Below are 24,649 nucleotides of genomic sequence, written 5' to 3' on the forward strand. Positions count from 1 at the left end.
TACTACACAAAGCACAGAAGCTGAATGTCAACCAACTACATAAAGTGGCCTCACATGTTAATGCATCAATAACTAAGATAATCTAATAAAGTAATTACATAACACTGAAAGGGCCCATTCTTCACAGTAGCTCATGTTACATTTGATACTTTATGCCCACATTTCTGACAGAACTTTAGTACTTTTACTTAAGCACATTTCTAATGGGGGACTTTTATTTGTTATAGGCAATTCTTTTAGTCTGGTGTTGCTGCTTGTAGTGAAGTAAATGATATGAATGCCTCCTAACAACTGACATGCACTCATAGCACAGAGGCTGTTTATACATGTAGCATACTTATATTGTCCTTAATGACATGATCTTCATCATCATCAGCAACCTCACAATCATTATAAATGAGCTTTGTGAAGCTGTTTCGCCATATATATATATGGTCACTTCCTTTATCCATCAGCATGAGTGCATCATTGACGGCCTTCTCTGTCCGACTCCCTTTTCCTGTGTCCCCCCCCACCCCCCCACCCTTCTTGGTCTCCGTGATGTCTCAGCTGTTGCTCCAAGGGAGGAAAAAAAAAAGCGGTCAGCCTCGTCCGATCAGGTGGCGTCTGCTGAGACACAGAAAATCCATTCTCCGTCAGTGAAGCGACAGGGAGGAAGTCACGACGCGCACACACTCCCACTTTCCGTGAGGGTGATCCGTAGAGAACTCATGACTCCGCAACCGGCAACGTTACGCGGCGTACGCACACTTACGCACAGACTTATGGACTACGTGTCCGGGCACACACGCTCTCCTGCTCCGGCAAGTTGGCTTTCATGGAGGCGATATATGGAGCCACAAGACTGGAAAATGTTTGCCCCTATCCTTAGCCAGAGTGAATACACATTTGACCTTTTTTATGTAATATTTAACAATTACACAGTGGGAGCATCCAAGGTCATACTGTCTTTAGTATGTGTGCGCTAAAATGAGAAGAATGAGTTCGGGACTATTCAAAAACGAGGTCTCTGTGCGTGTATATAACTGTAAAGGAGAGCAATAAAAGCCCATAATACAGTCCTTCGGTAGTATTAGATTATGTGTATTAGATGTGCATTTTTGATTAGGCTTTCAAAGCTGCGCTAAAGATGCAGCCTGAGCGTGACTTGTGGAGATGATGAAATGAATTAAAAGCGTGGAAACGGTGGATGATATTTCAGCCGATGACACGAGTATAAAATATCAGAATCACAACATCGGGACACCCTCATTAGTTATTATTTTTAAATCTCAAATAAAAAAGATAAAATAGACCGGCACTACTGAAGTCAGCTCTGCGTTTTTAATAGCTTGCTGCTGATGCGGTCACATGAGTCGACGTTTAATATGTGAAACTTCTGAAAAAGACTCGCCAGGAGTGCGCAGTGCTGTATGTCAGCCCATAGAGGACACACCTACCCTGTTTTAATGATCCACCAATCATCCACGTCCCCGGACCGCGGCTCCACCACACAGCCACAATATGGACAGACCGAGTCAGAGGTGGACGTGTTCTGTCTCAACGGAGAGGGCTGACCAGCTTAGTGCGCAGTGACAGAGGAATAAAAAAAACTCCCACAATCAAATAAAGCCAGAGCAAATAGATAAAGTTTTGTGGGACGAGTATCTCTCCGCGCGGTTTTCGTTTTCACTGAACGTCATCCTGGTCCATGGGTTCAAGTTGCACATAGGAGTAGGCTACAAGTTTCCAATGGACAGACACTTGGAGACGACTGACCCAACAAGCATGGGAATATTTTTGTAATGTGGATTGCTACTCCTTTGCAAGAAAATCAAGGTCTGCTGCGGAACAATGTGAGACGTTGTGCGTCTTGGATTTTCGTGTTTCTGGATATCTTGAAAATCATTGGCAACAGTTGATAAGGAAGAAGTTATGATTAAAGGATCGTATGCTGCGACCCCGGGACCAACATGGATTTGTCATTACATCCCCCTGCCCCTTATGTAGAGAAATTTTAGCCGGTCCACTTGAGTTGTTGTTGTTTTTGTTTTTGTTGTTGTTATAAGCCACTTGTTGTAAACTTCATGTTTGAGAACGAATCGCCACATTGGCCTCTTGGATTTTAAAACGTCGCCTGCCTTTGGATTGGATTTCCAACACCATGAACTTTATTGACAGTTTGACACTATTATTTTTGACGCTGTCAGCTGTCAAGGTGAGTCACGGAGGAGATTGGACAGAAGAGAGAAAGAGAGAGAGAGAAAAAAACAATCAATCGACCTCTATTTGCGAAATGTAGCCACTGGTCATTAATGTGTAGCTCGTCCTTGCCTTTCCCCTGGCTAGGTCATCGCTCGTGTTTAAACAAGCTGAAATGTTTAGTGGCTTTGGGGAGATTTAAACAGCTATTACGCAAAGCCGACGCTGTATAAACCTAACCCACACACTCGTGGGTGGTGCGCTTTTTGTGTTGTAAACGCGGCATATGTAATGATTTTAAAATAATGTTGTCAAGTTTGACGCTGGGTGATTGCAGGCCTACTCTAAAACCACCTTGGAGATATTATTACGCTTTAAAGACGCAGTGGCGCCTTTCTGAATTAGGACATGTGAGCAGGTTCACTCCTGGCGCTGAGACCATATACTCTCATGTTCAGCCTGCTCCATTAAGAACAAATGCCACTTTTCTCACTGAGACGTCCACTTTCAGAACAAAAACTTCACAGATTAATCAGGTTGACTTGGAGAATTTTAATGGCTGTTTCCGAGCGCGCTGTAAATCGTTTTCCATATAATCATTAATCAAGTGCAGTGTGCCCGGGGAGGCTTTGAGCAAAGGTTTCAAGGGTAATACACCAATAGGAGGCTGCATTTTTTTTCCAGCAACATGACCGGACTTTGAAGGATTATTTCCAATAGGAGTTTGCCAGCTCAAAGGACGTGAGGATGTTTCAGTTTGCATCATAGCTCCCTTGAGCATCTTACCCATGAGTTAATGAAACCTTCCCCCTCCAGACTCCTGCAAAGTGTTTATTTAACTAACTGGTTAATTTAATGACAGCTAAGCCACCAAATCAACACTGAATTGTACCAGGATGCTGCCTCAGCTGCTCATTATCAGTCAGCCTATCATCACTCAGTTTAGGGGCCGATGTTCGCAGCTTGACGCCCGAGCATTAATAATACAGTATATAGTGTTTTAGAGGCCTGGGGTCCCTCACGCCACCAGAAGGGGGTGGAGACTGCGGCACCCACACAACCAGGCGCTTTTTGTTACTTTTCATTAAAGAATGGGGGGAAAAAAAGTTTCTCACTGAGTACAAACCGGTGCTACAGGACTGGGTCTCACGCAATATTGGCGTGATATTGCGCGAGTTGCGCGCGTTTGTATGGCAGAAAGGGAGAGAGAGCGAGAGGGAGGGAGGGAGGGAGAGGGAGAGAAGACGCGCGGTTTTGTGTGTGTGCGTGTGAAGGCGAGAGAAAGTTGTGCGTAATGCGCGCACGGTTGGAAAGTTGCCAAAATGCCTTGTGGTCCGACTGGTGTGGTGACAGCAGCCCCCTATGAGGGAAAGTAGCAGACTGAAATTCTTACCGGCTTTAATGGCAACACTTATTAATCCGCGTTGCCAAGAGGCGGCGGAGGACCACATTAAAGATTTGGTAACTGAACCAAACCAACGCAGTAATTGTTTGTGAAGTTTTGTCACGTAGCTGATGTGGGAGAATTTAGGTCAGCCATCGCCATGTAAGGCTTACACACCACATAAAACAGGCTTTATGATAATTACCATATATGCAATTTAAATAAGGTTAAAATACATATGTGACATATATTAATAGCTGTTTTTACTTTACAATGTGGCTTCCAGAATCATATGAGATGTCAGATATGAAACATTCTCTTAAAAAGTGAATTTTATTTTTTGAATGCTTATAGAAGATATAGTTCAACTCCCACTGTCCCCTATACTGTATATAGACTAGTCCAAGATAAGATACATACTGTGTTTTTCATATTCTGGCCTGGTCAACAGAAATGTCAAAATGTAAATATATATTTTATGCGCAACTGTGGATAAGTAAAGGGCATTCTGGGCTCTTGCACAATCTACTGTAACTAACAGCCTGATGTTTTTTTTTCTCCTTGCAGAGTGCCCACATACCGAAGGAAACAGAAAGAGGTCCACATGACGGTATGTGTCCCATGGGGCACCGTGGGAATACAGTCTGTACTGGGCTCCCTGGCTGGCACACAGCCAAATAGAAAAGAGCTAGTTTGAGGTTCACCTTGACATCAAAGGGAAACTTTACTGCCTCCTGGTGGACAACTGCATGTCCAGATTTATCCCCCCCAAGACTCCTCTTTGAGTAAACGAGCAGTTTCACCCCTAAATCTGAACACTTGGACGTTTTCATCTTGTACAGCATTCCTTCTTGTTTGAGGTTAAGCTGAGGAAATGTTATGGTGACCAGACTCTTTTATAGAATGGAATTTCACCCTCTTGGCTCACAATTTCATTTTGCACAATCCCAGCATTGCCCAATCCAATTTGGACAATCAGGAGCTGAACTTCATGATATTGCTCAGGGCCAGAGTATTTGGTTTGGCTTCCCAGGAGGATGTCAGCCTGGGGTTGTTTTAGGCTCTGGGTGATATTTTGGAGGTGTTGTGTGCTAATATCTTTCTCAAGAGCAGAACCCCTGCAAAGACCGAAAGGGGGGGGGAGTAGACTGAAGGTGAAAAAGCAGACAATTGGCTGATATCTCACAGCTGTAGATTAACTCAATCACAATGAGACAGAAGAACAGCTATAAAAATGACAATAACAATTATTTGATGCAGTGGATAGTGTCAAGATAGATATCGATATAGAGCACTTGTTGATTCTATTGGGGAAATGTGTGTAAACGCAAGTAATTCTCCGTTTACTTGTATAAACCAAGTGCTTCTCAATGGAATGACAGAAAGTAAAATGTGTGCGCGCATGTATTTCATCTCTTTCACTGTGACTCTTATGAACCTGCCAGCTTATTTAATTCACGACTCCTTTTAGATGTGTGTTATTGTTACAGCACCGTAGTATTGAAGAGTCAATGGTTTAGACTAGAGTTCTGCTGCCATTTTGTAACCCTGCACACTCTGACTCTGTCTCCCAGTGATCCCTTTAATGGAGGTGTACAACAAGAGTTTGTGTCAGCCTCGGGAGCTGCTGGTGGAGATTCTGCAGGAGTATCCGGAGGAGGTGGAGCACATCTTCATCCCGTCCTGCGTGGTGTTGACGCGCTGCGCCGGCTGCTGCAATGATGAGATGCTGCAGTGCATGCCCACGTCCAGCTATAACATAACAATGGAGGTCAGGAACGTTATTTACAACAGCAATAATTGGGGGGTTTGTGCAGTGGGGTTCACATTGGTGGGAGACACAGGGTGGCTGCCCTTTTTGACTTTTTTTCTAAGATTACCTATTTTTGAAACCTTTCTTTAGCCAAAATATGACTGTGCCCTAAATGGACAAGATATTTAATACTTTACTTTTGCCAAATGTCACACCAGTGGTTATATGGGCTCCTCAAGTGTCTGCAAGTGCCCTTGTGGTCAATCCAAGTGCCTTTGCTGCTCGTGCAAGGGCAAAAATCAACCCAGTGCTTGCTCCTTTTTTAAGAGGCAAGTACAGGGCTGATTTCTTTTCACGTCTGCTCCTTTAAATGCCCGTCAGCAACCCTAGTTCTCTCATTATGAGGAGTCAGTCAGTCCACTAGATCACAGTGATCTTTTTCAACTTTGCACCCCTTCTTCATGGTTCACCTCCCTTTTCATAGTAGCTAGTCAAGTTTCCACTGAGATGCATTGTAAATTTTAACCGAAATTTCCATAAAACTGGCAAAAGAAAATACAAATGATTGCTCATTTCCATCAATGTAAAAGTAGGAATTGGGCACAATGAAATTAATAGTTTGAGGTGCAGTGAAAAATTATGTGGAAAATGTGATGGAAATGTGACATTTATGTTTTATATACTTTTATGTATTAATCTGAGGGACTTTGCAGAGCTTCACACACAGCTGTTGTTTTGCCTGCTGCAACTTTTCAACTTTTTGCCACTTCAGTTTACATCAATGACTGTATATAAAGATGGACAACGCATCTCAGCGTCCTCCTACTTTACAAAAATGAAGCCAACATATTCTGGGAGCTGCCAAATTGCACTGGCGAGGTCCCACTCATACATTCAGTCATGGGTTAGGAATAGCTGTCAATCATGATGTCACAAGCCCTTTTTTATAGCATAAAATGTGTGATAAGAACTATCACAGTGATGTGTACTTTGATTTTTTAGCTTGGCAAATGTCCCATCGACTAACATGGATGGGGCAGGGTTTATGTCCTCTACCAGGCCACCAGGTTTTGGCCTCTCTTTTCCAGAGCTGTCATGTCGTCAGTCTTAATATACAGTCTAGAGTTTGCAAACCAGCATGAGATTTTCAGATGTGAAACCAATCTCAAAAACAAAATTCTCACACTGACCTTTCTGTGTGATCGTTCGACCTGAATGCTGTGATTGTAACAAGAGGTTTAGGAATGCTGTAGATCAATATGTGACTATTTCTCTTTCCTATCTTTTTTTACAGATTAAAAGAATAAAACCCCAAAGGCAACAAAATGATATTTTCATGAATTTTACAGAACACAGCGCATGTGAGTGTAGGTAAGAAACCCCAAGCACAAACTGCAACACACTCAATACAAATGAAATACTAACCACTGTACATGTGTGTAGCACAGCACAACACATCATGTAAAGTTCCCTTATCTTTGCTTCTTTTACATCACTGATCTTATAGAACCTGAACAGGTTAATGGACATCCTCCATATTGCTTTAGTTTATCCTTACGCCATCAAGTACAGGAGATACATTTATGAGAGCACAGTGGTACCCAGTCCTTTTTTCCTTCTTGAGCATGTAGAGGTCATCCCTGGAACTACATAGGTGTGACAGCTTTAGTTACTGATCTCTGAGATAAGTACTATGTGTCCTCTCTGTGGCCTTTAGTCACAGTAAGAGGGCGTCTGATTAGACTGGAAGTACATTTAGTTCTGATTTATACGTTTTAAGGATCTGTTAGTTATTCTGTCTTGTTTTGATAGGCAGCGAATATAATGAGTTGAAGCCTGTTGGAAAGTCAGTTATTGCGTCTAAGCTTGACTTGCACAACAGAAATTGGATAGTTCCCTAAAGTGTAACAAGACAGAAGTAAACCTTTCATCTTTGCGTCACACGGTCGCGTCACTATTCAGGCTAATCATTAATGAATGTCATCTTCCCTTCTCTTCTGTTTTCGTTGACAGCTTTAGTGCCGAGATGTATTACTTCCTGATGTTTTGTCAGGATCAGATCATTATGGCAGCTGAGATTTGAGCTGTGTGACATGAATAAGTAAACGGTGACACAGCAACACAGAGGGGACATGCATCATCCTCCCATGTTTGAGGCAAATCAAAAAAGCAAACAAGGACTGTAGGGAAGGCTACTGGCTGAGGTCTGGGCTTTTGGTCTGAAAGAAGTTTGTCCCACCGGTCTCAGTTAGGCTGCACCAGTGTGGCTATAAAGAAATGTCACTCTGAACTTACTTGCAGTCTGTTATGGAACAATACAGCACTGCTATTTAGATATAGCAATAAACTTATAGAGACAACAATCAACCTATTCAGCACTGTTGTCATTGCGACTTGGGAATTTGTTACTTCCCGTATGCAGGCAATTAACACTATTAACAGATCATCAAATCATGAACATAATGTTATAGTCAGCCAAGTAGTCAGTAAACCAGTAGAAACAGGACTTATAACCTGTGGTGCTAAGTACATTAATTACATCAATTTTGAGGTATTATATCCATTTAATGCATCTACTGTAATGAGCAGTAACATAATACAGCTTAATACAGCTGCGGGAGCGTAAACAGTAAACAGCGCTGCTGGACTCCATGCTGCATCGTTTCCTCGTGCATAGGAAGGCAATTTGACTCAGAATGGTGGATAAAACTATCAACTACTATATCAAAAAATTAGGAGGATTATACCATTAACCATCAACCACTAAATGTCGCATGGAGCGCATCAGTAACAGTAGAGCAATTGAATAGCCTTTAAAGGGTTATTCTGTCAAATTGGTGCTTCTATTTTTGAGGCTTGAGAACGTTTTTTTGATAAAGCTACTTTTACTTTAAGTATTATTTAAGTCCATACCTCTGTTTATAATTGAGAAGTTTTACTTTGTGTGAGTGTAAGCCTTCTTTCACCTCTGTATGTACATTAACAGATTTCAGTGCAGGTTGCAGTCTTCAGATAATGTACAGTATATCCACACATACCTTCCTGCTGTATTTAGCATAGTTATGTAGAGTTACAGAAACAGAACCCTGGCTGTGGGTCCATGACCTTTTTGAATGAAACACTGTTTCCTAACACTTTTGGATAACTGTTTGCCGACAAATGTATTGCTCCACACTCTGTTATCGGCAGGAGTTGTCACACAGACAAGAAGTGAAACAAACCCAACAACCTTCTATTGTAGTCATATTTGTTTGTGCGTGTGTGTGTGTATCCATCGGTGAACACACCCCTGTGTGTGCCTGTCTAGGAGTGTGTACACTGCATTATTTCCTAAGAAATCTGGTTCAATTACTGAGCCAGACGTTTGAAAGTGAAAGCCAGTTTTATCACAGTTTCTGGTAAGGGAGGATGATGTAACATGATTTGAAAAGACTGATGGGAGTCCAAGCATGCTGATAATGAGCCTCTGGTCTCTGATGATGTATCTGTTTACCTGGAAACAACAGCATGCTGTGATCTAATGCCATGTTGTTTTGTCCCTGCCTTTCAGGTTAAAGAAAGAAGTGAAAGAACAGAAAGAAAAGTGAGTACAGCCCTCTTTCTGCATGGGAGATGGGTTTTTTTAGGGGAAACAATGGAGACTTGAGATTTGATCTTTTTCCTGTTTTGCTCTACAAACAAACTCACTCTCAGTTGTCTGCAACTCTCCCACATGCTCTCTTACTTAATTGATCTTTCTGGTATTTTTTACTCCCTTTTCAACTCAAACACACAGACACACTCGAACACACACAAAACGCTCAATAAAACAACATTCCTTTGAAACCCCTGAAGACAGGGTGCTAATATGAGATTTGCATGCAGCTCTCATGTGATACATACAAGGAATTCCAGCTTAATCCAATCAGGTGAATGAGTGACACTTCATGAGGTCATTGCCCTCGCTATACTTGTCCTTTACACCTTTCCTCCCTTGTCTATCTCATCTTTACATTCCTCTCATCTCTTCTTTACCATTTACATCCCACTTAACTTCTGTTACTGGCTGCTATGATATAGATAACAGTGTTTTTGAAGACCTGTTAAACTTTTGTGTTTATGGTCCGTGCTTAAGTGTTCCTCCCTTCCCATGCAACAGAAGTCAGTGTTCTATGGATCATTACAACACTTTAATCCTCCCTCTGCGAACAGTTGTTAATATCTTTCTATTGCAGGGTGGTTGTTGGTTGTATTTTGGTTTTATGTCAGGTCGTCCATCATATAGATAAGGACTAGTTTTCCGGCCTCCTCTTTAACCTCGTCTTAACTGTTTACGAGTGCGGCTTTGGTGGCGCGCGTCTACAAAGTGATGGTCTTAGGGTCGTTCAACTCCTGTTTCTGATGCTTTCATGTTAGTTTTAAAGTTGGCCACTGACCCTTCGGTAGTGACGGGTCTACTGAGAGGTTCGTCAGTGTGAGTCATCATGTGAGGTTGTGAAACTTAACTGTCGACAACTACAGTGAAGCTGGATGTGATGTCTGCACAACTGAAAGGGGAAATTCTTTCATTTACAACACATCTGCCTCATCCTGCTGTCACTGTTGTCAGTCCAATTTACATCTGACCTAACGCCACTTGTGACCCCTGCTATTGGAAGGATTGTCATGACATAAACACATCCATGGTCTACAGATGATCCGTTGTAATCGGGCCTCCTGACCTTTCATATAGAGCCATTATTAGGTCAAAATGTCTTTGGTTTATGATTAAATACCTGCAAAACTAATGACGTTCCCATTATCCTCAGCTGTACTTTTTGTGCACTGTTAATCGGCAAATATTAGCATACTAACACGCTAAACTAAGACAGTGAACATATTAAATGTTCTACCTACAGCATTGTCATTGTGAACATGTTCCTATGACTTTAACAATTAGCTCAAAGCACAGCCTCACAGAGCCGCAAGTGTGGCTGCAGACTCCTTGTCTTGTTTTTACCTGTTATCCAGTAGCAGGTTCTATTTGCCCACAGCAAAACCAATATTTCCACAGACTGAGCCGGCTACCTTCTTGGCCTGTACAATGTTCCAGTGAAGAAGAAGAGCAGAGTGGCAAACCTTAAAAGGTTTATTTTTCCACAGAACAACATTTTATCATTCCGAGCAGAAAGCCGACATCTATGAGATCACAAAAATACTTTTAGAGACACAACCTGCTGCTTGGTAACGGGTGAATAAATGATGTTTTGGCTTTTCCTGAAGGTTTTCAAAAGGAAAGCTAATTAGCGGAGTGCTGAGGTCACAAACGGGACTAGGTCTGACCCTAAAATGTGCAGTGCACGTAAAATAAGTACTGAGCATGTCATTCCTGCACCCCAGCTTTGACCAGAAATCATTCATGGTGATGTGAAATGAGTTTTTTACCATCACATATGTTTCTTTGCTTTTTAATCAGCATTGTTTTGTATATTGTATATACAGTAGCCATTAATGACCATAGAGACATGGCATAGTATTGTTTTGTATTTCTATTTTAGTATTAAATCTGTATAGTTGTATATATCTTATGCGGCAAAAACTTGTGCAACCCAGCTTGTATTTGAACACACACGTTGATATTTTAATCCTGCCTGCACCTCTAAAACTCCAGGTGTATGCTTTGCAAGCTTGTTCTCATTGTGCTGTGATCTGAAAGAAGTTGAATCAGCCACAAAGAGTTGACCCAGATACATTGGAAGATGCAGTTTTGGTGAAGTCCAAGTTCATTGTCCTCAATCCATCTGGGAAATTTCAGAACAGCCGACCAAGCCAAACCTCAAAGTATTAAACGCTTTCAATCTGCAGAGGCATTGTACTGTTTTACAAAAAAGTGGGATTTTACATGGACCATTTGATATTCGTCATATTCACAAACTACAGGATGTGTAGAAACCACTGACAGTAAGCTGCATCACTGTGAGTGTGTATTTAAACCTGCTTGCTTCTTTTAAAAAGTCCATCGCTAACAATAATCAAATCAAACAATAACCTGTTTTGAGTGATTGATGGCTTTTTGATTTAGATTTGGACAGAATTTAAGAATAAAATGCTATTAATCAGCATTGGTCTAAACAATCATCAGCTTCGGACTTTCGAAAGAGCTGCGTCGATCTCTCCTCAGTCTCTCAGGCATCTCTCTGCCTTGTTGTCCTCTTTCTCTTGCAGAAAATCCCGGAAGGGCAAGGGTAAAGGCCAAAAGAGAAAACGAAAGAAAAACCGTGACAAAACAATTCACGATGCGTATGTCAGCTCCGCCTTCTCCACTTACCTGCACCTGAGTGTTGCGCTTCTCATAATTAAGCTCATTTGGGAGGAGCTCATTTGCCCCTTTTAATTTGCCCGCTAGCCACATCAATTAGCATGACGCTTCAATGTACTGTCCTAACCTTGTCTCGTCACTCATGTCCTCCATACACAGAATCTCAGTGTCAAAGCTGCCTTGTTTGCTAACGTGTTTTGCTAATGTAGCTGTACCAAAACTTTACATAACAGCGATAAGCGGGGGAAGTACAACTGACTGGCTCGCAATACGCCACCTCATAAGAAATGAACCTTAACCCATCTCCACCCATCAAAATACACATTTAATCTCCCCCCAACCTTACAGCTCCCTGTTTGCAAGAATATCACCATGTCTCTTTGTATCTCTATGGAACGATGGTTGGGACGAGATATAAGCATATCATGAAAAACATTAGAAACCCAAGGTACAAGTTGCTCCTAGCATCTTGTCAGATAGATAGTCTCACGACTGATAGTGGACATGTTAAAAAAAAAAAAAAAAAATGGAATAAACAGATCAGCTGTTAGCTGTAACTTGAACCTTCTACTGAAACAGATCACAGCTCCACCAGCATGGCTTTGCAGATCGCCTCATTCGGCTCTGGTATCAGTGCTGGGATCACCAGGATTGTAATCATGGCCCAGTGTTCAGTGTTGAGTCTGTGCTGCTTTGCTGTGTCTCGCCCTCGTCTCTTTTCCACTCTTCTCTCTTTTCATCTTTACAAAAAGGTTTTGATGTCCCGTGCATACTGCTGGTACTTTTTATGTAATGTGAATATGTGAGTGATGGATATCTATTGCTTTCTTTTTTTTTAGTGGGGAATCTGTAAACCAGCAAATTGTACTGTTCTGTCTTTGTTTGCCTGCTTTTGTAGAGACAAAAGCAGACATATTTTACTCAAAAATAACATAAATTTGATCTCATGTTTCTTCATTGCTCATACTGTGAAAGAATACATGTTGTGTGTTCACTTGTAATTTGTATATTGAGATGTCAATGAAGTATCTGAACCTTCATCATCAAGAAATGTCATTCAAACCTCTTTACGCCTCTGTTCTGAATCTAATGTCTCTGTGGGAATCGTAGTCTTCAGTTTTCACTCAATAAAATGAAGTCTTTCTTAACGGAGCACCAAGCAGACCCTTGAGTCTTCTTTATCTAGCGTTGACATTAAGAGTGAGAGCGGAAAGTGTGCTGTCAAAGCCAATACGTGTCGTTATGTGTTGCATGAATCGGTCCAAAGCTTTGGTCACTGCATGTCTAACACATTCAAGGCATGTATGAGCGGTCCAATCAATGGGGGTGGGTTTGGGGGGTGTGGGCAGGGTAATTTTACTGCTTGACTATTTGCCCGCTCTGTGGGAACCTGGGTGCAATACTACCCATCTGTCACATGCAGCACAACTTTTCACGCAGTCGCTTGGAAGAGCAAACTGGAGCATACGAAAGGGCTGACCTAAGGGTGGCCGTTCTTGTAATGCGGTAATTGTACACTGTGATAATCTGCCTCTCTCCCTCTTCCTCCCCACCCCTGTCTGTCTCTGTCTGTCCAGTGTTTGTGAGCCATGTTGTGATCACTGCTCAGAGAGGAGAAAGCGTTTGTTCGTGCAGGATCCTGCAACCTGCCGGTGCTCCTGCAAACACACAGACGAATACTGTAAATACCGCCAGCTAGAGCTCAACGAGAGGACCTGCAAGTAAGTGCTGTCGGTGGAAGTGGAACGAGGCAAACCTGTCCCAAATAAACCACAGTTTAAAAAATTGGCCCTGCAACATGGCTTTGCTCGGCAGTCAGTTGTGTGGTTCTTTCCCTTTGTCAAGACTAAGAAAAAAATGTCTTTGATCATTTAAAGAGATTCTAATCAATACTTCAATACTAATCAATACTGTTTTCACAAAAAAAAACTTTGATAAACTCCACTGTACACTACCTGCCCAGCAACAAGTATTTAGCAGCTAAAGAGCCCAAAATTTTCCTCAGGAAGTGGTGGAGACCAAAAACAGAGCTAAAAGGAGAGTGAATATTGAACTTAGACAACTCCAGATAAAACCCTCCAGAGTGCTTGTCCTATTTGCTGCAATGGTTTTTGTTCTGACACCTGCTTTTTCTTTTCTTGCTGTCTAGATGTGACAAGCCAAGAAGATGAGAGAGGTGGGAGCACCACATGTACAAGATGAAGGAATATTGTAGAGATATTTCACAGCACAGCACTTTGACCTTTGAACCGAGCTCTTCTATTCTGTGGAAAGCATTCCCCTTGGACTGACTGAGAGACAACAAAAAGAAAGACTGAACTGAAGTTTCCTCCCACTGTTTTATCTGTGTGTATATAGACCATGGTAAAAGAAAAAAAGAGTACAGAATTGTTATGCTGCTACAGAAACAAATAACTAAACCCATCATTTGACAAAAAACAAATAGCTGCCATGTGGTTTTGCATTTCTAACAGGCTTGCGATGCAGGTGTAGTCTTGTTGTCAATTCATTGTATGCAATTACTTCACTGGATATGAGTCTACTGTGGTTGTGTGTCAATCATAAATTGCAAAACCTCTCAATTTAAGATATATTTAACTGCTAAAACAGCGGGTGAGGCTGAAGAGGACATGGGAGCGCTCTCATTTAAAAGAAATGGATGGATGGATTTTCGTTGGCCAATGCCTACTTTTGCTTTTGGAGTATAACAGCAGGACACAACAGGGACAGCCGATGGAAATCTTGAATCTGTCTCGCTTCCTTTCCCGTGAGGACATTGCAGGACTGACATGGCCTTATACAGTGTCACTATTGTGATCAGCTTGAAGGAGAAGAGACTCCGGAGTGCCATATACTTTTAAAGGGATACTGGTTATCAATATAGCATCTAATGTGTTTGCTATGTCCTACATGAAAACCACTGAAAACATCCTATACTGTAGTTTGATTCCATTTGAAAAACTGTGCCTCACAAAATGTACTGAGAAATCTTTCGAGTGCTTTTTAAATTATTTTTGTTTCCTTTTTCAGGAGAGGGGATTGTCAAAGTAGCTCTGTTAGTCGTTGAACTCAATACAGAATTCATTGATTACATATCTTCTCTGAACTTGTACATACTTAATATCCCTTTATCCCATAGTCCATTCTAGATAATTTATAATGTTATAGAGTATTTTTCAGTATTCAGTCTTCTACCCATATTTAATTTGGTCTATTTATATATGCAGTGTTATGTATCTGTAGCTGTCCTATCTCCCCCCATGTGTAAGGTCACTGATGGCTACTCTCAGCATGGAGACTCTGTGCTTTTCTATGAAACATAAAAGAAAAAAACAGCAAAAGAAAAAAAAGAAAAGAAAATCAAAATATGATTTGTTAACATTCCCTAAATGGATCATTTGTACTGATGTACTGATGACATCTCCTCTGGATTTTTCAACCCCTCTTATCTAAGGGTGTGGGTGCTGTGTAGAACTTTTAACATGTATGTATCTGTGTGTTTGTGTACATGTGCGCGTATGAGTGTGTGTTCAAGTGCATTTGACGATGCGCACATTTGTGTGTAGGTGTTAGTAAGTTGTATTTAAGTATTTAAGTAAGTAGCGGACCTGTGTTTTGTCCGACCTGCAAGATGCAAATACAAATAAACTACTGCTAGCAGCTCAGCATACACTACCAAAACACCACCACCGTTTTAAATTTGGATAACAATCTGCATCCTTTTTGCCATCAGTCATAGAGCCCTCATTATTAGTTCTCTTTGTCTCTTCCTCACTATTAACATGTTTTCTGTGTCTATGTAAAACAGTAAAGCATATTTATTTTCAAATTATATTGTTTTTATATAAAATAAGGAAAAGGTTGCTGTGTTGTGAATGCTGTGTTTTCAAGAAATTTCATTAGGCAATATGAGTTTTCAGTGTTTTTGTGTGGCAAGATGACGCTCACACGTCTAGTAAGAATCCCTGCAGAATTTAACCTGAAAGAAAATAGATCAGAGAGATAAGAAATTCCTGCACGCTTTTCATGGCAGACAGATATTCAGCCTTATGAATAAAATGGCACTTTGAAGCAGTGTGCAGTAATTTCATCTGTTAAATCTAACAGTAGACGACGATTTAGGAGCAACGATTAACGGAACCATTTGTGACCACTGACGATGATTGTCAAAGGATTGTGTAACAATAGCTTAATAATCAGTCATGGGAAAACGATCAACAAGTCAAATTGCCCAACAGAAGCGATTTGCTGAGCTAGGTCTGATGCATGAAAACAAACTGTTCACATTTCTTTGTTCTCCATTCTGGAGCCAGTTTTTTCCTGCACGTTTATGGGCAGAAGCGTCTGTGGTGAGCCCCCTACTGGAAGGATGGATTTTTATAAAAACGTTATTTTTAGATATAACTTTAGATCAAGTTGTGATCTAAAGTAAGGGACAGTTGGACTAAAGTAACAGGATGGTGTGGTTAAAGTTGGGGTAAGAATATAGTTCATCTCTGCCCATAATTGCATAAAAACACATAATTCTATTCACATTGAATGTTCATTAACCCTTGGGGTAAAATTTGCACTGTTGGAAAAAAATGCCACCTCATCATTCAGATAAATGAAACCACTACGTTGATGCAGCGGAGATGCTGACGCAGAACACTCCAGCTACTTATTTTGTTACAGCGGAAAAGTTAAATCTGGCTCAAAGTTTGTCACAACTCAAAGCAACAACACCAGAGAAACACTGGCAATCAAAGAAATGCACGCACATTTCTAGTGGATTACTTTGTTACGTGACCAGGGTGATTCTACTGTTTTTCTCACAAGATGGAGGATAAAATCACTGCTGCCATAATGATTGAAAACTAAGCGTAAAATCTTTAATCATAGTGTTATGCACTGGACAGTACGTTGAAATCTGTTGAGCCATCAAGCTCATTGTTCTTCTGCTAAAACTTAAACCAGCCTATTTGAATCAGTAAGCCACTAGTACCTGAAGCTACACAGCAACACTTCTACTCTGCTCTTTGCATTTGTTAAGCGTTACAGAAACGTACCCTGAACGACAACAATCAATACTTCCTGAATGAGAGGTCACGATCACACGCCTCTTAAACTGGTGAATTACTCAGAGGGTGAACGTCCAGCTACACTTACTATGTGCAAGGTGAATGAGGACAAAATCTACTTGCATCAAGAGAATGGCATGAAAATTCAGGTTTGACGGCAGCACTAGGGGACCGGCTCTGCAAAAACGCTTCCAGGAACCCAAGAACCTGGAACACTCAGGAGCATTACCTGGAATAAAGGTCCCTGGAACATGTTTCCACTTTTGGTACATGGGCTTCACTGTCAGCCACCTCACTACACCTGCTTTTTTCACAGTCCCTCTTTTCTTGGCACTTTTTGGGCATGTTGCTGGATTTTGACATTTTGTGCATTCATTTTACAACAAACCTGATACCTGTAACCTTCTTATGAATACAGGGTACTTTTCTGTTCTGCTTTACCAGATTATCACGTCACCTGTCCCCCTTTAGTCCACCAGGAAGGACAAAGAGCAGTTTTAGCTACTAGATCATGAGATTAGTGATTTACTCAGTGATACTGTAGCAGTGGCTGAACTCTAGTCCCCTGGACCAAATCTAACCCCTATGAATGTAGATTAAGTGGAGGTTTTTGGATCTTTGGCCATGTTTGTTTTGAAACTCGCTCCTTCTTATCCCCATTGCTGACTGCTTCCCATTAGATTAGCTCCTGCATGGCGCTAATGCTCTGCTCCGCTCTGCTCTCCCTGACTCATGCTCTTTATGTGCATACCTAAATATAAAACACACCATATAATCCCTGTAAATTGTGGGGCCCCCTTTACTGGCTGAAACACCCCAAAGAATGTTATAAACCATCTAATCTGTGATTTACCAGGAACCCAGAACGCAGCGAGCAAGCTAGCTGCATGTCTAGTCCGTTAGCTAAACTGTGTTGATTTAACATCAGTTTGAACGGGTAAGGATGCTTAAATCTGACATGTAAAAAGCATCAAACGGGGAATTAATTCATTGTTTGTAAGTGTGATGCTACCAAAAAAGCATATGTTTTGATAATGAGGCTTTAAGAGAAATAATCCCCTAAATTAACTTGCCTTTCACAATCTTAAAGGGGGGACATGCACCATGTAACTCGCTTGGTTGTTATTTCTCTAAAATATAAACATATAATGTGATTCCTCAAGCCAAAAGAAAAGTTGAGTGTTATTATGGGAAACTAAGAAGTACATTAATCCTTGTTTTATGTAACATTTAAAACATATTCTGACCCTTTAAGTATAAATCATGCTTAGACTGCAGTGGCAAGCATATTTTTACATCAACTTTGAGTGTGTGTCTGCATTCGTGTATGTGTTTGTGTGTGTGTGTGTGTGTGTGTGTGTGTGTGTGAAGGCTGCTTTCCTTTCAATTCCAGTTTGAAAGAGTCTTATCACTGCTAGACTCCCATTTGGACGTTGGACAGTTCCTTGTCACGTGTGGTAGATTATAAAGAGAAAAGGGTGGAAAAACGTGGTTGAGGATTTATCAGAGCTGGTGTCCTTATCTGGCAAAAGTTTAATTGAAAAGAGTTGCATGTAATCTGCAGTCATATAGCGTTTACCAATGAGGCAACTCTACCCTCTTTAAATCCAAAAAGTTTGCACGTGCATGTGTATGCTGGTTATGGTCAGGTTTTTTAAGTACCCTAGTTATGCTTTGAGCATGTAATCAACATATTATGATTTCAGGTGCACAGATATGCTAATTTGAGTACCGCAATTGAAACTGGGATACTGTGGCATGTAAACACCTTATCCAGGTTTCTTAATACGCTTTGTTGGTACAGAACGTTGTGGCCGAGACTCTGAACTGCACAGAGATTATCAGAAACCTGGATACTGCTGAATCATGCATACAGGGATATGAATAACCAGGTTTCTTATGTTCAATGTAAACAACATACCCAGAATTAGATCAAAACCAGGATTAAACTCTAAACTGGGATACTGATGTGCATGTAAACGCACTCACTGTAAAATTTTGGACATAATCGCTCCCCTGAGAACAGCTACTAATGAAGCAAAAAATACTATAAATATAAACTTGTTTTTGGGTCATTTAAATTCTGCAGGATTAAGGACAGAGTTGAACCCAGTAGTAGTTCTGCTCTGTGGAGGAGCGTAATAATTTATTATTGGTGTAAACCCTTTAACATTTTTAATTTAGACCACAAAATATCTACTTCTGATATGAACATGAACAATTGTGTAAGGTGCACCAGTCAAGAATAGAACATTAAGTTGTGAAAAATAAAATCTTTACAGCTGCATTAACTGGTTTTGGAGGCAGTGGAAATGAACCGTAATTGACATATTATCATCTTAAACAGTTTAGATGGAGACTCAGCAAATTCTGACGATAAAGTTATTCTTTATAGTACAAGTGTTGTTGGAGGTTTGACCCCATGAGCTTGACCTTCCCTTCTCCATGCACCTTGGAACTCGGAAAGTTTTTATGTTCATCAACTCGTCACTGACTTTGTTTGTCTGCTGCTTGTTGCTGGAAATGACAGTAATGAGTCTGAACCAAAACTGCAAAAAGTCACGGGCTGCAAGGCCAAAACACTGAGTTGAAAGATGTTAAAAAGCTGCTTGTCACTTCAAGAGACATCTTTCACCAGACATATTCAATTAATCTATTCTATGTATAACATAAATATATATTGATTAATAATATTTTTTTTACAGCTTTAAAATGGTGAAGGAATTAAGTTATTAAAGTGTTTTTAATTTGCATAATTTGTCCATTACCCACATCAGTTAGCATGTTGCTTTCCATAAATCTCACTATAAGGGTAATAAAAGGTTTTGTTTTTATCAAACATTAAGGATTCTTCTAATGGCATTTTAAAATCCAAACATACAAAGAACTGGCACACAAAGAGGTCCAAACTGACACAGTATGAGATCACATTTAAGAACATAAGAGCAGAAGGATCAAGTGAAAATGCAGAACAATGACAGTGTGATTTAAAGTCTGCCATCTTTAAGACCTGAGGCAGGCGACGTGCTCCCAGGCAGGTAAATCACTTCACACTGCTGATGAAAACCGAGAGAAATCACGACTCTGCAAAAAAAAAAACCCTCCCTGACGAGTGTCGCAGTGTAGTCAGACGTGATATGTGCTCACTCACACGTACTACGTCTTTAAGGCTTCTGATCTATATTTACCCAAGTTTCCGACTGATTGTGACACCGAAAAATGCCCTCCATGAGTCATGAGGCAGCGAACCGGAGAGGGAAGGAGGGAGGGAACGAGAGTAAGAGTGAAATCAGTTTAAAGAGGGATCAGTGGAGCAGGGTGGAAAAGAGACTAATTGAGCTGAAGGGGGAGAAGAAAAGAGGATAAAATGGGATGGAGGAGAGCATGACTGAGAAGGAATAAGGTGGGGGGGGGGCTGAGGGGTGTAGCGCGTTGATGCAGTGTCTCCTCATTCATCTACGTGTGTTTAGAGAAAAAGAAAAGGAGAGGTAGAGCAAATGATGTAAAAGCAGAGAGAAACAGATATCAAGAGTGTGGCGTTACACTTCCCCCTGTCCCATTCCCAAAACTGCAAGAGGAAACAGCAGATTTGTATAAATGTAAGATAACCTCAAACATCTGCAACACTCCTGCAGCCCAGTCGGCTGGTCAGGTGCAGACAGCCAGCCTGGCTGCACCCACTCACCTGTCACATGGGTGTAGTCTAGCTTACACTCCTTACCACAGCATTGCCATTCATCAGGCACATCTGTGAGTGTGCATGTGTGCGTGTCTGTATATTTGTATGTGTATGTTCTGGTGTGCTTGCCAATGTTAGAATTTATCGATCAGCTGGATACTATTAAAAAACTCTTTTCATTCAAATTTCTGACTCTCTTTTCTTTGTGCCCTATATTTCAAGTCCTCAGTGCACAATAAAAATCTGTGCACTTCTAAGCTCGCTAATTAACACGTTATATCCCGTGTGTTTATTCTGTGCAAAAAAAAGTGTAGAAAGTATAGTTTAATTTTCAGTTTTTTCGTAAGAACTTCCTGGAGGCAGCCAGCTTTATTTACAGACATATGAGAGCGGAAACAATCTTTTCATCAAACTCTGCCAGGAACCTTAGAAATGTTTTTTTTTTTCAAAATGTCAAACTATTCCTTAAAAATTTTGGAACACTGAACAGACAATTGTGATGTGTTTGTCCATCTCTTTATGGGGAACAATAGTCATTGATTCAGTGTCTTGCTTACCATGTAAATTCAAACCCCAGTTATAGGACCTTTGCAGTGCCACTTCTCAGCTGTTCTGTTAAGTAATTTGAAGACATTGAGGTTTAAAAGTACTTGTTGTGTATAGCTGCAAGATCTGCAAGTGCGGAAGTGATGTGAACTGGGGGAATTACTGCAGATCAGGCAGAAAGGAGCTGGATTTGTGTTGTGTTTTTGTATTAGACAGGCCCGGCCTTGTTAGAGAATCCACAAGGGCTCAGTGTTAAAATTTGGCAGAACCATCCAACTCCTGATCAACCACAAATCACTCAGAAAACAGGCGAGGGAGCTGACTTGAAAAAGCATGAAATTTTAGGATTAAGTTAAAGAACACTGATTTACTCTTTCATTCACCCAAAAGAAAATCAGCGATTAAGGGGACGGGGATGCTGGCAAACGAAGAGTTTTTGTTGAGGGTGGATTAAAAAGAGTGTTCCCAAAGTGAAACTTGATTGTTACAATCCCAAAGTCCAAAAGATCGCCCAGAGTGCATCTCTGCATGTGCATGCAAGTTATTGTTTGACTTCTTATCTGCCTCCGTGTTCATTTGTTATTCTGCAAAAGTCTTTAAAGACATTTTTTTACAGTCTTATTATGTGAAGACTGGCATCCATCCTCTACAATCTGTAATCAACCTAAAATGCAGCAGGTGTAACTATGCAATTCTACTGCATTTTAGGTTAATTACAGGCACCACTGAAACAGATTTTTTGAAATGAAAAGTCCATATTTCTGCTTTTTCTTTGTTCAGCTTCATATCTGGAAACGGACAGATTGAGCAACACACACATTCATCCTTTCCACAGACAAATTGCTGATGACTGAATGAGTATGAAGATGACTCTACTATAAAAACAGTTTGCTTGACTTTGTTTTAAATGAGGGCGTGTGCATAAGAGCCCTATCTAAATACACCCCATTTCTATACTGCAGACTCCTCCACAATGTAAACATTTTGCTCTTTCTCCCACATACACTGTATCTAACACTAATCTAACATCTCTACCCTCCATAACATTTGACCTACATGTAGACTCCTTCGCAAGATGTTTTTTGGAAGCATGGAAATGATGCACGATGTGATGTGTATCGCTTATCTTTCACTTAGATTACCTTCTCCCCCAACAACCGTGACATCTGTTTTAAAGGTAACTCTTAAAAGACGTTACATTTTCCAGATTCTCTCTTGTGTTTGACAGTGTTGTCGAAACTGCCACGTCACAGCAGATGAGCTTTTGCTGCAGTCTTTCGGTCAAAGTTGATGCCTTCTCTTTTGTCAACCTCTCCCTCCTTTTAGACTTTTTTCACTGCACTTCTTGCTCTTTCTCTCCCTCTGTTATGACTCAGTTCTCTGATCTCATTCCCTCAGAGAAGTGGGTCATTTTTTTCTCTTCTGAATGACCACAACAAACTTTGACCAGTACATTTCCGTGGCATCAGCTGCCCAAGACAATAAACATTCAGTGTCTCCTTGACTTTTCCCATAATGAACCAAACTCCTGTCCCTCCCACTGGGTAACATATCACCAAAGGTTCACTCTCTCTGCACTGGTATGTAGTTCACTGTTGGAGTAACGGAGTGATTTCTAACCTGGGGTACTTGTACACCAGGGGGTACCTCTGCAGGTGCCAAAGTACATGAATTTGAGAAAAGGATGGCTATTACATTGGCATTTTTGTGTTAAATAAGGAAAGTAACAGCCAAAACTGATTAGATGCTACGTCAAAAGTCTTTTAAAAATATTTGAAACAGTAAAATTAATAGACAAACTGTTGAAATTGTTAGGATTAGGAATTGTTTAAAGAGTTGAAATATTTTACTAAATGTAATGGACGAAGGGTTGAAACTAAATAGTAGTCAGCATTGATTGATGCTAAGCTAAAAGTGATTTATAAACACTTGAAACTTTACAAGATAAAAACTTTTGTTAGCTTATCGTTTAAAAATTGAAAAATTATGGATGATAGGAATAGTTTCCTTAGCTAACATTAACTTGTAAACAGTTGAAAACAAGCTAATGAATAAACAGTTGATATATTTAACTTAAGTAAAAATGTGAGAGACCATAATCGTTTTGTTTCGTTAGCTGACATTCACTTATACATAGTTGAGAACAAACTAATGAATAAACATTTGAAATATTTAACTAAACGTTAAACGCTTTTAAAAATGTGAGACCCCATAATGTGTATGACAGCTAGAAGCCATTTAACCCAGCCATGATTCCTTGTTTTATTACACGCTAAACCGGTGGTGCTGCTAATTGACCATGAAGTGTTTGTAACGTGTAGCACGGAGACACGGTTTCCAGGAGCTGTAGATATTTCTGAGATTAACATTTTGAGGGGCCAGTAAAAGATGAGATTAAGACATTCCCGGCATGTTCTCTGTGAAATCCGCCTATTTCTTACCACTTAAATCATTTACATGTGATTACTTTTGCTTTGCCAAGGCTTGCCAGTCAATCAAATTGCATGTGAGGGCAAAGGGAAATGGTGAGTTTAAGCGATGTGGTCTAGAAATGATCACATCTTCTAAAATTAAACATAGCTTTCTCATTAATGTTCAAATATAAGATCTGGTCCAAATGCAAATATTTGCATTTGCACGCTTTGCACGTGTCATGTTCATATTCACATTTTCACACATGCTCCGTTGTTTATTCATTTGACTCACATAATGTGTGACCTTGTCGCATTATGTCTCGTGTTGTGATCATACAGTATATTGCCTATACATTAGGGCAATAATCTAAAACCCTAAGTGGATTATGTGTAATCTGCTTACTGTGCCATATTTAAGGATTTTCACGTACGTGGATTGATAGCTACTGCCAAATCCGTGCAGGAAATCTAGCACCCTATCACTCAAAGCTGTGCTAACTTGTAAAGGTCACTGCTGCGTCAGGAGGAACCTGTGCTGCATTACGATATAAAGAGCTGCCTCACAAAACACACACCTGCATCACAGCAACCACCGCTGCATGAGAGGGCCCAAAGAGGATGTACAACCAGGCACGCAGCTGCAACACAAGACAAACAGATGTATCACAGGTCCAACGGCTGAGCTGCAGCACCAAGTGAACTGTTGCAGCATGCGACCTCCTCTTACATCATGGGGGGACTTGGCTGCATCGCAGAGTAAACTGTTGCATCATAGGAATGGACTCAGTTTACTTAACTCGTGATTAGATGGTTTTATCCAGTGAGAGTTAACTGGAAACCTAGCACGCAGAAACAGTTCTGTTTTCAATACTTACCGGCCTCATTTAATCTGAAAACTATGTTTTGGTACCTGCCAGCCAATGAGACACGAGCACTTTATTTGGTCTTGGTGCAGTTTAATAGACTTCTGTAGAGAAGATCTCTATATCCAGTTATGTTCAGGGAAATTATCTTTAGTAATGGAAACAGATGAGTCTCTGACTAATGGTCTCCCTGATGAAGATGAACTTCATTAGATAAGTGATTTAGTTGAGGCCGAACACAGAAGTTTCCATCCAAATTGAACAAATATTTTTTACAAATTTTACAACAAAGTTTAGACTACAAATTATGTTATATGAATATTATATATTCATATTATATGAGTTGTTTCACCCAAATAAACTCCTCATCATTTTTTCTTCCTCACTCCTCCTCATTTTCTTCTGCTGCCCTTTTAAGCTACATGACTCATGATTTGCTTGTTTGTTTTAGTAGGGGAGCCTTTTTTTGGCATTACTTAATTGTAGAGCTTG

The 24,649-nt window shown here is 40.5% G+C and overlaps 1 protein-coding gene across 2 annotated transcripts; it reads left to right on the forward strand.

The window, feature by feature from the left end:
* Nucleotides 1–1,497: 1,497 nt before the first annotated feature.
* Nucleotides 1,498–15,458, forward strand: vegfab (vascular endothelial growth factor Ab). Of its 2 annotated transcripts, XM_070848861.1 has the most exons (8): nucleotides 1,498–2,197; nucleotides 4,133–4,175; nucleotides 5,140–5,336; nucleotides 6,613–6,689; nucleotides 8,869–8,901; nucleotides 11,502–11,576; nucleotides 13,173–13,316; nucleotides 13,745–15,458. In XM_070848861.1, the coding sequence occupies exons 1-8, from the start codon at nucleotides 2,144–2,146 to the stop codon at nucleotides 13,764–13,766; spliced, it is 645 nt and encodes a 214-aa protein (XP_070704962.1). In that variant the 5' UTR covers nucleotides 1,498–2,143; the 3' UTR covers nucleotides 13,767–15,458. The 2 variants fall into 2 exon arrangements, with proteins under 2 accessions (XP_070704962.1, XP_070704963.1); XM_070848862.1 differs by lacking the exon at nucleotides 11,502–11,576.
* The last annotated feature ends 9,191 nt before the right edge of the window (nucleotides 15,459–24,649 follow it).

Source organism: Pempheris klunzingeri, chromosome 18 (assembly GCF_042242105.1).
Source record: "Pempheris klunzingeri isolate RE-2024b chromosome 18, fPemKlu1.hap1, whole genome shotgun sequence".
Lineage (NCBI taxonomy): Eukaryota > Metazoa > Chordata > Actinopteri > Acropomatiformes > Pempheridae > Pempheris > Pempheris klunzingeri.